The following is a 13354-nucleotide window of genomic DNA, read 5'->3' on the forward strand; positions in this document are numbered from 1 at the left end:
GAGTGAATGATGAATTATATATGTTTGACTCGTATATGAAATTAATGACATAAGATTTTTCTATCATTTATAAGGCAGACAAGGAGAATAAAGGCCCTGATGCTCTTTCTCGAAGGCCCCAATCTGCCGATTTCTTGGCATTGGCTACCCCATTTCAGCTTGGATTTACCAGAGACATCAAGCAAGCTCTTGCTGCCAGTTCTTCATATTTTCCGGATTTTTCTGTAGTGGGTTAGAACTTTTACTACAGAATCAATTCGTCATACTTGCAACCTTTTGTAAATACCATAAACTTACCCTTAATACATGCATTATATGAACTTTGGCATAGTAGGTGTCGTGGTTAGGTTAAAATTGATTTTTTACTATTTAACCCAATTTAACCCTAATATATTAGTGTTGACATCCATTGAGGGTGACTTTTTTAGAAAATTTTTACCATGCATCGATATCAAGTTCAATATAATGTATTTATTAAGATTTAACCATTAGTAAAAAATAATTTTATATTAATTACAGGTTATATATAACTTTGACGCTCATAAGTATCGAGATAACTTAATCTTTACATAATTATTATTTAAATTGTATTGAGACAATAAAAACTGTGCAGTGCAAATTTTACGATATTGAGCTTAATATCTATACTCTTAAAAATCAATAATATTAAAATTTAAAAAAAAACAAAACAACAAGATAACGTATATCTTTTTGAAAGGCATAAAAGAATTTGAAAGTTGATCTGATACTATAGAAACTTTCTTGCTTGCATTAATCTTTTATCATTTACTTTTATTATTTCTAAACTGAGTAAAAATTCATCAAAAAAATTTAAAAGAAATTTGAATTTTGAAATAATTGAATTGAGTTATTCGATTTTTTGAGTCAACTCGAATAGTAATTCGAGTTTCGATTTTGAGTTGTGTTAAACTCTTCAATTTGAATAATTCAATAACTCATATAATAAATTGATGTAAATACTTCTTTAGTCCCAGTTTAATTTTGAAATTGAGCAAATTAGTCTCTTACAATAAAAATTTAAAAATTTCAGAAAATTAAAAATAATTTTTAAAAGTCAAAATATTTTTAAAATAAATATTTATTAAAAATTATAAAATAAAAATTCTAAAAAGTTGTAAAGAATATATAAAAAGTTAAACAAATTCTAAAACAATAATGTTAGGAGCTAAAATAAAGTAAATTATTTTTCTTTTATTTTACTTTGAAAAAGTTTTCAAATATATATAATTTTAAATTTATATACTCTAAATAGAATTAATTATATAGTAAAAAATTTAATTTAATATTTTAATATTTAATTTAACTCTAACAATTTAACTCTATTTAATTTAAATTTTCTTTTATTCAACTTAATTTATTTTTAAATCAAATTAAAATGATATAATAAAACTGATAGACTTGATTAACTTAAATTTTTTTACTTAATTACATCTTATCCTTACGCTACTTAAGCTTGGAAGTAATGATCACCTACAGCCCAAAACAGAAAGTGTTAGTGAGTTACTCTCTGGCTCCAATCTTCCCTTACACGTGTTCTCGGAAAACTCATTAAATAATAATTATTTATTAAGAGTTAAAATAGGAATTCAATAGTTAGAAGGAAGATCTAATTTTAAATTTCATTCTTACTTTACTGCTTAGATAGAAAGATATCATTTTGAATTCTATTTTTTTTTAAGAAAATAATGCTTTTTATTTTAATTTATCATAATTTAATTTTCATAGAATTAATTAAATAATACTGATAAGTTTGTTATTAAATTATTATCAAAAATTAATAGTTAAACAATTTATATAAAAAATTAACAAAAACTAATAATTCTATTATTTACATTTACATTTAACAAATTAACAAAAATCAATTAATTGTGTTAACATGTTTATCGGCAATAGGATTGATTAGTAACAAATTGAAGCAGAATGAGTAACTTTTTAGTTGTTGTAAAGTAGAGGGACTAAATATAGAATTAGACCTAGCAATAACTTGTATAAATAGGGCAGTGAAACGGCCCAGTAGCGAGCATATAAAGTAATGCAATCTTTTGAAATTTGGAGAGAGAGATCAAAGGTAGGGAATGCAGAGAGATGATAAGGGCATCGTTGGAAAGGCCTGAACTGTGCCGCCACGGTAAGCGGTCCGTCCGCCGCAGGGATTGCCACCGTAAACACGTTGAAGACGGGTGAATATTTTCATTCATTCATTCCTATCCCTATTCCTACTCTCTCAAAGACACTTTTTTTTTTGCTGTATTGTATCTCTTGATTGACAAAAATGGCGGATAAAGCTAAAAATAATAAAAACCCGGGTTTGCTTCACGGAAAATACGAGCTTGGTCGGATGTTGGGTCATGGTACTTTCGCCAAAGTTTACCATGCACGGAATCTTCAGACAGGGAAGAACGTTGCCATGAAAGTCGTCGGCAAAGAAAAAGTGATAAACGCTGGTATGACGGAGCAGATCAAGCGTGAGATTTCCGTCATGAAAATGGTGAAACATCCGAATATAGTCGAATTGCATGAAGTTATGGCAACTAAAACCAAGATTTACTTCGCCATGGAACTTGTCCGTGGCGGAGAACTTTTCTCTAAAGTCGCTAAAGGCCGGCTCGATGAAGACTCGGCGAGACTTTACTTTCAACAATTGGTTTCCGCCATCGATTTCTGCCATAGCCGCGGCGTTTACCACCGTGATTTGAAGCCTGAGAATTTGCTGTTAGACGAAGATGGAAACCTGAAAGTTGCTGATTTCGGACTCAGTGCTTTCTCGGAACATTTGAAACAAGATGGGTTATTGCATACAAGTTGTGGAACACCAGCTTATGTTGCCCCTGAAGTTATTGGGAAGAAAGGATATGATGGAGCCAAGGTTGATATTTGGTCTTGTGGTGTTATCCTTTATGTTCTTCTTGCTGGGTTCTTGCCATTTCAAGATGATAACTTGATTGCCATGTATAGAAAGATTTACAGAGGAGATTTCAAATGTCCGCCATGGTTTTCTTCTGAAGCTCGCAGATTAATCACTAAGCTTTTAGACCCTAACCCGAAGACTCGAATCACCATCTCGAAGATCATGGACTCGTCCTGGTTCAAGAAATCTACACCCAAGGTGGTTAAACTCAAAACCAAGGAAGACCCAGAATTTGAACATTTCAATGGCGACAAATCATCAAAGCCTGAGACATTGAACGCCTTTCATATCATTTCATTATCCGATGGCTTTGATTTATCGCCGTTGTTCGAAGAGAAAAAGAGAGAAGAGAAACAAGAGCTGAGATTCGCTACAACCAGGCCGGCGAGCAGTGTGATATCGAGACTGGAAGAGGTGGCCAAGTCGTTGAAGTTCAGTGTGAAGAAGAACGAGTCGAGAGTGAGGTTGCAGGGTCAGGAATGTGGGAGGAAAGGGAAATTAGCAGTGGCCGCCGATATATTCACGGTGACGCCCTCGTTCCTGGTGGTGGAAGTTAAAAAGGACAACGGCGATACCCTAGAATACAACCAGTTTTGCAGTAAAGAGCTCCGACCGGCGCTTAAAGACATCGTGTGGACGTCACCCGCCGAGAACTCGACACTTGCTTGATTAGTGTACAAACAAAAAACAAGTACCGAGGTCTAAAATATATATTTATCTTGATTTAGACCATTGATTAATGATATTGTTGTTGTTACATTTTGGACCCAAAATGGAAACAGAGGATGCTTATAGTTCTGTTTATGCTGATGTAATGTTTTTCACGTTTATGTTGTCATCAACAGTTTCTCTGCATTTTCTTATTGATGTTTTTAATCATTGATTTAATATCATATCATGGTCCATTTAAGCACTAATTAATTTGCCGACGTCCGCCCGCAAAGCAAGTTCATGGAAGCTTTTGAAATATGGTAATCATCATTGGTAGGAAACAAGAAAAATGAAAAGATAAAAAGTAAAGGTTTTTAACAATTACCTGTTCACTAGAATTAATCATGTGGAGTTGACTTAAAGATTGAGTCAATGTAAATTTTAATTCGTTTTTCAATTTATATTTTTACTTAATTTTTCTCATTTTTCAAACGTAATTATTTAAGCATTTAATATTTATATCTTATGTAAATAAATTTAAAATTACAGTATAATACTTATGATAATTTATATAAAATATAAGATAAGTTAAAATATAATAAAAATAACATATTAAAAAAATTAAAACATGATAGGGTATAAATAGTAACAATAAAATGAAATAAATATATGATTTGTATGAGCTCTCTGCATACTGTTGATCTATAAATAATATATATGCTAATTGTTTTGGTACACAATTTAAAAATATTTTTTTCTAAGTTGAGTCATTATAATAAAATTATTTAAATTATATAAAATCATATAAGTGTGATGCAACAATATGAACATAATTTTTTTCTAAAATTAATTGAGATAATAAACTCTAAAAAATATTAAATCAAATTATATATGACACAAATATAATATTAAAAATAATTAAAATGCAACCAAAAATAAAAATAATATAAATGAAAGGATTTCATCTCACCCTAGCTATCCAGCCTTCAGGTTTGGATTCTCAAAAGCCGAAGTGAAATAATGTATCTTCTTTTATATATGGTAATACATATCCTTTGATTTTAATATCCATTTTGCTATATGAAAGTATTTATATTTGATTTTGTTATAAGAATTGATATTATTAATTTTTTTCACATGACTCAATGCATATTTCACATACTTCTGATATAGTTTGTCACCTTGAAAATTAAAATATAAATTTTTTAAAAAATTATGTAATTGTTATTTTTATATAATTTTATATAATAAAAAAATGTCTTGGTGAATTTTTCATGATTTTCATTTTCTTTTGTAAGCATTATATTTCTATTTCTTATAAAGCATTATAAGAAAATTTATTTTAAAATATTGTAATTTTATTTAATTTTTATTTATAAAAACTTATAATTTATAATTTTATATAATAAGTTTTTGAGAGTTTCTATACCGTCTTTTTAATAATTATTTTTTTGACAATAACATTACTCAATTGGTCACCTACCAAACATTCATTCAATCACACATAAAATTAACATCATTTAATCTAAGTAGATGGAAATCAAATATAAGTAATTGATTAAAAAATTACATATTGCTCGATATTTGAAGCTTCAAATATTGCTCTTTTAAAGAATTTAAATAAAAATATTACACAAGCAAAAATTTAAACCCACTTGAATATATAATATATATTTTTCACTTGCATCACATAAAATTTAAACCTCTTTTAAGTTGGGACTTTCTCTATGTTTGTTTTGAGTGATTGATGAAGGCTAATCATTTCAAAATTCAAATTCTTCTTTTTCAATAATATTAATTTAAAATTCAAACAAAAATTCTTTCCAAATTATTACACCTGACACACTTTATTTTCTAAAATTGTGAAACACCGAGGAGGGTTGGATCAATCACTCATGTTGTGGCTGTAGCAGTGATGTTAAAAAGGTTTCAGCACCTTTGATGTCCTGGTTAGCGACGAGCATGTAAAACAGCAAGCATGTGCTTTAACAGCCACGTTAATACCCTTGAATGTTAATCCAAAAATCGAAATCTTTTCTTTGGAATGTACATACTGATAGAAATGGTCGGTCCTTAATTGAGCTTTTCCAATGAAAAAATGAAATGTCCTTTGTTCCAGCTTCAAAATAACTACATGGAAACAGGCATTACAATGTCCACTAGAATACTTGCACAGTAGAGAGAAGTAATTTAAACCTGAAAACCACAAAGATAAGTAATTTTCTGTCATGCATACATGGATGGCGGTTACCTGACTTTGATACATATTAGAAGTCTGAGAGTAAAAATCCTTCACGCATATGAAAACAAATTAAAAATTTGAGTATACTTGTATCCAGCTCATTCCAACCCTAGGTGAAATGCTCTAGGCATAGTACTGAATTTATGGAGCACCACGTCCACAATTGCCCTATCTTTTAATATCACTGAAAATTTGTCCTGTAAACTTCAGCAACAATAAAATTCTCCAAAACCGCTCCACTACAAATGCCCTTTAGCAAAACCATAACCAAGATATGATTCCAAATACTATTTTCATCTTTCTGGCCTCTTTTACTTGCTTTTTTGCAATCAAAGAGAACAATAGAACTTGTAGCACTCTGTATTGAACATTAGGAGAACAGTCTTGTGCTTCTAATCCTATGGAAGTTAAAGTGTTAAAATAAACCTGAATTCTGCATATTTTGATTATAAGGTATGTTCAAGATGTTTTTAGCAAATAAAAGGTTTTCACCAATCATAATGAGATCAGAAAGCATCTTTACCAAGGCTGTATATAATTCAAGCTGTTTTACCAGTAAACTCGTACTTGTCTAGTATCACAGTCATTGTCTTGTTTTGAAAAGCTTGAAAGCACCACATTTCCCCAGAAACATAAGAACCTTATGTACGATATTGCAAAATAGCATTGGCCATCATATAAATTCTACTTCTGAATCAAAAGAGTTAAGTTCGACTTTTTATGACACTTAAAAACTGTAGTTAATGACAATAAGCTGTACCTCTTCATGAGATACTACTTTGAGAAAGAAAACTGCCACAGGTGACTTGAACATGCGAGTTGTATCAAAATAAGCAAAGGTGATTGTACAAACATACACATGATACTCCCTTTCAAGTTTTCACTGTTTAAAAACTTATTTATGCCGAGTCTTCCATTTCTTTCTTCGGCCTCTAGATCATTAGATACATTTTTCTCAAGGGCACAAGGCACACTCTAGCTGCAAGACTTAAGGTATAAGGAGCAAAAAATGCACCTGCCTGAGTCAAATATGGCACAACACGTTGTGTGGGTATGTGCATTGTATGAAATTTAAGGTTATAAGAATTATGATAATAAATCTACAGAGAGATCCAGTAACCAGTATCTACAAAACATGCGAAATTTTGGTTTCTTTTATTAGCCTATATGCACAATTTTCTTATGATCCCATGTCTGTATTGAATACTCAAATAAGTAAAACTAATGGAAAAGATAAAAATAAAAGAAATTAAGCAGAATTTCAACCAAGAGGACCCTTTTTTACCTATAGCCTTGCAGAAAAGTGCATTTAAATACGCTAATCATACACTTCATAACATGTGCGTTTCTTGAAGGGATTCAAAGCAAATTTGTTGTTTGGCCCTAAGGTGCAATGCCTAACAGTGCCTTGGCATAATCTTGACAACATTGAGTACATGGATTTTCCATTTGTCCTTACCCCCTTGTTTACCATAATATAAAAATTAATAGGTATGGAAGCATGAAAGCAAAGAACAGCCAACATTTTTATACATGTAAGATATATGAATAAAGGAAAATTCATCTTAATGCCAATCACTCTGACAGATTAAAAACATCTAAAGGAAAAAATTCTCTTAAAAGAATCTGGATTCACTAAAATTTCATTTGAGAGTTGAGCTTGTAGATCTCCTCTCAAGTAATATATGATTTTCTACCATATTCCATTCTTAACCCTTCTTCAAAGCCTAGCCATTTTGAATCCCACTTTTCTCTTCTAGACGTCTACAACAGATTTTTATAGATTTCCTAAGCTCTTCCATATAAGTCATGTTTCAATTATTTGAATCTAGTGTAACTTGTTGAGAGGAGAGACTGGAAATTACAATTAGTAAATGATTTGAAGCCGACAAAAATATAAATTATTGGCAAATATGCAGGGACAACTGGGATTCTTTTCATTCCAATGCACAAGGAGAGACCACAGAAATAACATTTATGGTTTGAATCCAACATAAACACTACAGCAAAACCTGGTTTTAGCCTATATATACAGATATCACAGTGTTTACAAATGCCGCTGAAAGTTTAGCAGCTTAAAAGAAAAATGCTACCGATAAGAGTTCTATAAATATACCACTGAGAACTACTTACTATGACAACTTTTCATGTATTTTTCTCTATCCCAATTGAACAACTTTTTGTGTAGATTTTTGTTGTAAAAAGAGTACAGCTTAGAATTAATTACTTTTGACAATTTTTTATTTTGCTTTCTCCTACAAATCAAGAAAATAACAGTAAGGTATAAAACACAAAATTAATTTATTAAATAAAAGTTATAAATAGTTATGAAGAACTCATATTACAATCTATTGTGTCTCTTCGTTTAAAAAAGATCCTTCTTGGTATGAGTAACTTGAAAAAGCTCAAGCCTTTGAATTTTTTTCACCTTTCTCAATTTCTTACAAAATAATATAAATTAATATAAGCATATTTATCAATACAATCTTACAAGGAAAATATATACTTTTCATTGGCAATTCTAGCAAAGCTTTTCAAACCTACTTTTCATTGGCAATTCTAGCAAAGCTTTTCAAACCACTTCTGTGAATATACATTTGTTTTCTTCTACTAGAAATCTCATATCGTTCTTGTAAATTCTTTAAAAGCATTTATATGTTATATAAAATTATTTTATTAGTAATCCAAAATTAATTTAAATTAATTGATTTCTTTACCTCTACTTTCTTTAAATACCAACAATAAATTAAAAAAATGTACTACCACTAAACCACACCACGTGGTAAATTAGGTCTTGTGACCAAATGATTGATATTCTGATCAAAATACTTCAAGACATGCTTATAAGCTTTCCAATTTTTCCCCAAATGACTTCATAACAAATGAATGTGGAATTTCTGGAAAAAAAAATCTTTGTTGCAGTTAAAATATAATCATTTGGTTATGAACTTTCCAAAATTTTCCCGAATAACTTCATAACATATGAATTAGGAAAAAGAACCCTTAAGATTTCTAGTAAAAACAACAAAAATATATTCACTCAAATAGTTCAAAAAGCAACAAAAATATATTCACACAAAAAGTTCAAAAAGCTTTGCAAGAACTGTCAATGAAGAAATATGTTATAATTATAACTCAAGTATGTCTTTTTCGACATCTATTGCTCTGGATGAGAGATTACACACTATGTGAGAAACTAAACACAAAGTGTTCACTAAAGGTGTGCTTGGTTAGGTGGAAAAGTGGAGAGATAGGAGGAAGTGGGAAAACTTGAAAGAAAAAAAATTTTGAGTGTGCTTGGTAGGGAAGAAAATTACTTTCCATTTTTCCATCTTCCCAATTTTCATTTTACTCTACCAAGCAAAGCCTAAAGTTACTAGATTAAAAAGGAATGGATAAGTTCAAGGTATTATATTAAGTACTACTCCCTCTAGCTACTTTGAAAGAAGTTTTCAGCAGTATATTTCTTCACAACAGTCTTATACTCAAGAAGATGTTCAATTGAGAGAAGATATGAAAAATATACAAGCAAAGGCAGCCAAAATTCAAGCACAAAGAGAAGGCAGAAGAAGATATCAATAACTTCAACCACAAGCTTCAGTCGTAACTTCAAATTTTCATGATCATAGGTACTTTCAACTAAGAGTTGACAAAATCTCCTTTTTATAAATAGAATTTGTAATAAAATTTAAACTTTATAGGTAAAAAGACCTCCCCGCTCACCTCAATTTTGATACTGAGCAATTGATTCCTCTAAAAAAAAGGAGCAATTTAGTCCTTGCCAATTTCAAATTGATCAACTAAGGATAATTAATCATAACACTTACATTTTCATCAATTTATCCTAGTTTTGATTGGTATAATAACAATCTTAGCCTTCAATGTTTACAAATTTTGTCATTTTTGTTCTAATTCTAAAATAATTTCAACAAATTTAGCTCTCATTGGATATCAACAATTCTAAAATGAAGATCAAATTGATAGAATGTATAAATCTGGAAGGCTAAATTTGTTGAATTTTTAGAATTAGGAAAAAAAGTGAAAGAATGCGTAAACATTGAAAGCTATTAATACCAATCAAAAGTAGAATAAATTAACAAAAGAATGTGTAAACACCATGATTACTAGTACTTGGTTGCTCACTTTCGAAATTAAGAGGGAGTAAATTGCTTAGATTTTTTGAAGTGAATCAATATGCTCAATACCAAAATTGAGATGGACCAGAGAAGTCTTTTTACCAAATTTTATATATTTTAATTGTGTTCTAATATTATTTCAAGTATTACTAATTGTAAATGAAATGCTAGAAACACTAAATTCTAAGAAACCCTACAAAAATAATTTAAAATGAACAAAAGTGTTGAAATGTTTCCTGCGAATTAACTATGTCTTTTGAATTGAAAAACCACTACAAAACGAGATTTAGAGACATTTCTCAAGAAGATTCACCATTAACATCGAAAACTTAGTTGCATTTAATTAATAGATATGTCACTACTAAATCCATTAGCTTACCAGTGTTTTCAAACAAAAACGCAGCTAAAAATGGCCAAAGGAAAAAAAGGAAGTGTGCCATTTCAACATGCAAACACCAAAAAGATGTTTTTCGAAACACCGACATAGTTATAATAAAATCCACCATTTAGCAACATCTACAACTGAAATGTTGCTATATTTAACAATGCTCTTAGTGGCATTGTTTCTTGCAGAGTTTTTCATTAAGCCGGAAACTTCTAGTGATGTTTATAAATACCATGAAATATATAAAAGAAAGTTGCTAAAAGCAGATTTTGTTGTAGTGAGTGCAGTCATGGTTCCAAATTATTAGATACCACCAATATAACATATTTTAAAGATAAAAATGATACGAAATATATATAAGTAAATTCAGCATAAAATTTAATTAGCAATCTTGTTTTCATTTCTCTAGCATTCTCGCATATTAGTAGTATAAGCTTGCAACGAAATTAACCCTAGATTAATTTAAACAATAGATGCTTATGAAAAAAAAATACTAATAACTCACACCTTCACTAGGCAATTTTATCAACTTCTCTCCCTATTTCTAACATTAAAAAACTTATGAATCAAGTGACAATTTCAAATAAGAACATATATGCATGAGCACAAGGTCATTCATTTTTCAAGTTCCAGTAAAAATTCACATCCTAGCATGATAATCAAAATGTTCCCTTCATTTGGTTATCTAGAATTAGTTACTTTTATAACTAAACTAAGAAATTTCTTGGTAAAAGATAGCAAAAAAAAAATGCAGAAAAAATGTAGTGGACAATTTATTAAACAAAGTGCCTTTCAAATCAAATTCAATATGAACACAAAGTCAGCTATTAACGCCAAAATTCCTGACTCAATTTCTCCTAGCAGGCTATATCAAAGACAACATCAAAAGATGACAAAATACATGTCCACCATTTTCTCATAAATACAAATTCACATCATTAATTTACGATTAACTTATTTGTATGACTGATACAATTGTACATTAAGTTGACTATCACTAAATAGTGAAATCAAAAGTTTATTAATGGGCATCCTCAAAACAGCTATAAGTATCTCCTTTTTTATGAATGTCAATCACAAAACACATTTTAAGTGAACTTGTGCTACTGTATCATATGCATATTAGTCCCACTAAATTTTATGCTAAATCAATCCATGGTCCTAACCTGTGTTCATTCATCTTCTTCTATTAAAAACAAATGTTAAAACATTAGTAGCTTCAGTTTAATCAGTATATTCAAGTATAGGATCGAAATCTCCTTTTTTTCCAACATAGAGAAATGCATTCTTGTCTAGATTAAAGATCAATCTCTCAACTAATCACATAAAATCTAGAAAAAATAATTAAAGAGTTTCAGCAAAAAATAAAAAAAAAAAAAAAAAAATCAACCAAAACAAGCTTAAAGGAAATTGAAAAAGGTTACCTGGGTGATTAACTCAGGTAAAACAGATAAAGTTCGTTGCCTCTCATTGCCAAGTAAAGTAATGTGTAGAACAACTGCAAACTACTTAACACCAAGATTAACATCAAAAGACAAGCATTTGCAAGCTTCAGTGCTTAGACAACAAAGGAACCCAAAATCATAGCCGAAAACACCAAAAAAGTTACCACCTTTACCGTTTCCTGGGTCAAAACTCAGGAAAAAGAAAACCCAGATTAAGGTTAAGATTGTGAAGACAAGGGTGTTTAAAATAGCTTGCATGGTTTCCCAGAAAACAAGAAGATGAAAAAGGAAGGGAGATGAAAGAGGAAGCGGGTTTTCAAAGAACAAGATGAAGATAAAAATTTACAAGATAGCGATACGGTTTTCCGTTAAAATGAGAACAGTAAGCAGGCGTACCTTCAAAGAAGCCGCTTCGTCCTCTTTCAAAGAGAGGACCATCAAAAGTCACGCTTTTTTTCTCTTTCAAAGCTCTCCATCAAAACATCATTATGTTATTTTAATAATAGAAAATGATATTCCCAAAAAGAGTAGCGGAAATATAATCAATTAACACCGCAAAAATGGAAAATAATATATAATTGACAAAATCATAACCAAAAATAACAATAAACATGATCACACACTTACTGTGCTTTTTATCTCTTCGTCAATAAAGAGAAAAGAACAAGAAGTCCACATATAAAATCCCATATGGGATTGTTTTCAACTCAATGATCTGTAGGAGAAGGTGTAGAAAGTTTCCAGCAAATCTAGAAAGGAGAGGAAAAACAAGTGAAAAGAGTGAATTGTTAAGCTGACAGAAGAGAAGTGAGCACACGGCGGGCAAAGGTATGGCCTTTCATACAATCTGCCTGCGTGTGCTCACTCTCTTCTGTCAGACCTCTCCTTCCTCTCTAAATTACTCACTTTTTTTCCCCGATCTTTACCATTATTAGCTTTAAAACAAACTGCCTGCAAAACAAAGGAAAAAAGAACCCATTTGTAAACAAAACCGGAAATTATAGAAACCCTTTAATTGGGAAAACTTAATAAAACCAGCCCCCCAACATCACCACCACCTGCTATACTGCTGCTGCTTTAAATGAGAAGATAGAGATCACACCTTCCTTTGAGAGACTCAACAAACAGATCTGAGAGATCATGCTTCGAATACGACAGTTTGAATGAGAGAGAGTAGGTCAAAAGCTTTAGGGTTTTCTCTGCAATTATTCACCCAAACCCAAAGACCCCAAAAAGCATTCGCATTGTATTTCCTTCGATAACCATCCCATCCAACTCCCCCGTCTCCCCCTGATTAATAAATGCAAACTTCTTTAGAAAAAAACAAATCAAGCCACTTTTTAAAAGTTATCCTTTTATGAATTCATTTTTTAAAAAAACTTATAAGTTTATATTTTATGCTTTATTTGGGCGAATTATTTTTTATAAATTATAAATTGGAACGAAATTCAAGTCACATTAAATAATAAATATTTTAATTATCAAGTCAACATATAAATTATAAATTAACTTTTTTAAACATAATGTGTTCATGTCTTGAAATTAAATCCCTTCAATATATGTGGC

The 13354-nt window shown here is 30.4% G+C and overlaps 1 protein-coding gene and 1 long non-coding RNA gene across 10 annotated transcripts; one reads left to right on the forward strand and one right to left on the reverse strand.

Annotated features, from left to right (window-relative positions):
- Positions 1–2036: 2036 nt before the first annotated feature.
- LOC108451761 (CBL-interacting serine/threonine-protein kinase 6-like) lies at positions 2037–3702 on the forward strand. The gene has a single exon (XM_017749455.2). It carries the CDS (start codon positions 2294–2296, stop codon positions 3596–3598), a length of 1305 nt encoding a protein of 434 aa, XP_017604944.1. The 5' UTR covers positions 2037–2293; the 3' UTR covers positions 3599–3702.
- A 1639-nt stretch (positions 3703–5341) lies between these two features.
- LOC108456637 (uncharacterized) lies at positions 5342–13149 on the reverse strand. Of its 9 annotated transcripts, none has more exons than XR_008285868.1 (4): positions 12847–13149; positions 12185–12739; positions 11768–11848; positions 5342–11674 (listed from the first exon to the last, which is right to left on the reverse strand). It is a non-coding gene; the product is annotated as an uncharacterized LOC108456637 (long non-coding RNA). The 9 variants fall into 9 exon arrangements; XR_008285873.1 differs by having other exon boundaries at positions 11768–11841; positions 12185–12258; positions 12416–13149; XR_008285872.1 differs by having other exon boundaries at positions 12185–12258; positions 12416–13149.
- Between the last annotated feature and the right edge of the window lie 205 nt (positions 13150–13354).

This window comes from Gossypium arboreum, chromosome 7, assembly GCF_025698485.1.
Source record: "Gossypium arboreum isolate Shixiya-1 chromosome 7, ASM2569848v2, whole genome shotgun sequence".
In the NCBI taxonomy this organism is placed as follows: domain Eukaryota; kingdom Viridiplantae; phylum Streptophyta; class Magnoliopsida; order Malvales; family Malvaceae; genus Gossypium; species Gossypium arboreum.

Bases quoted from the DNA above. Each gene is read 5' to 3' on its own strand.
- LOC108451761 (XM_017749455.2), top strand. From the start codon at position 2,294: ATGGCGGATAAAGCTAAAAATAATAAAAACCCGGGTTTGCTTCACGGA.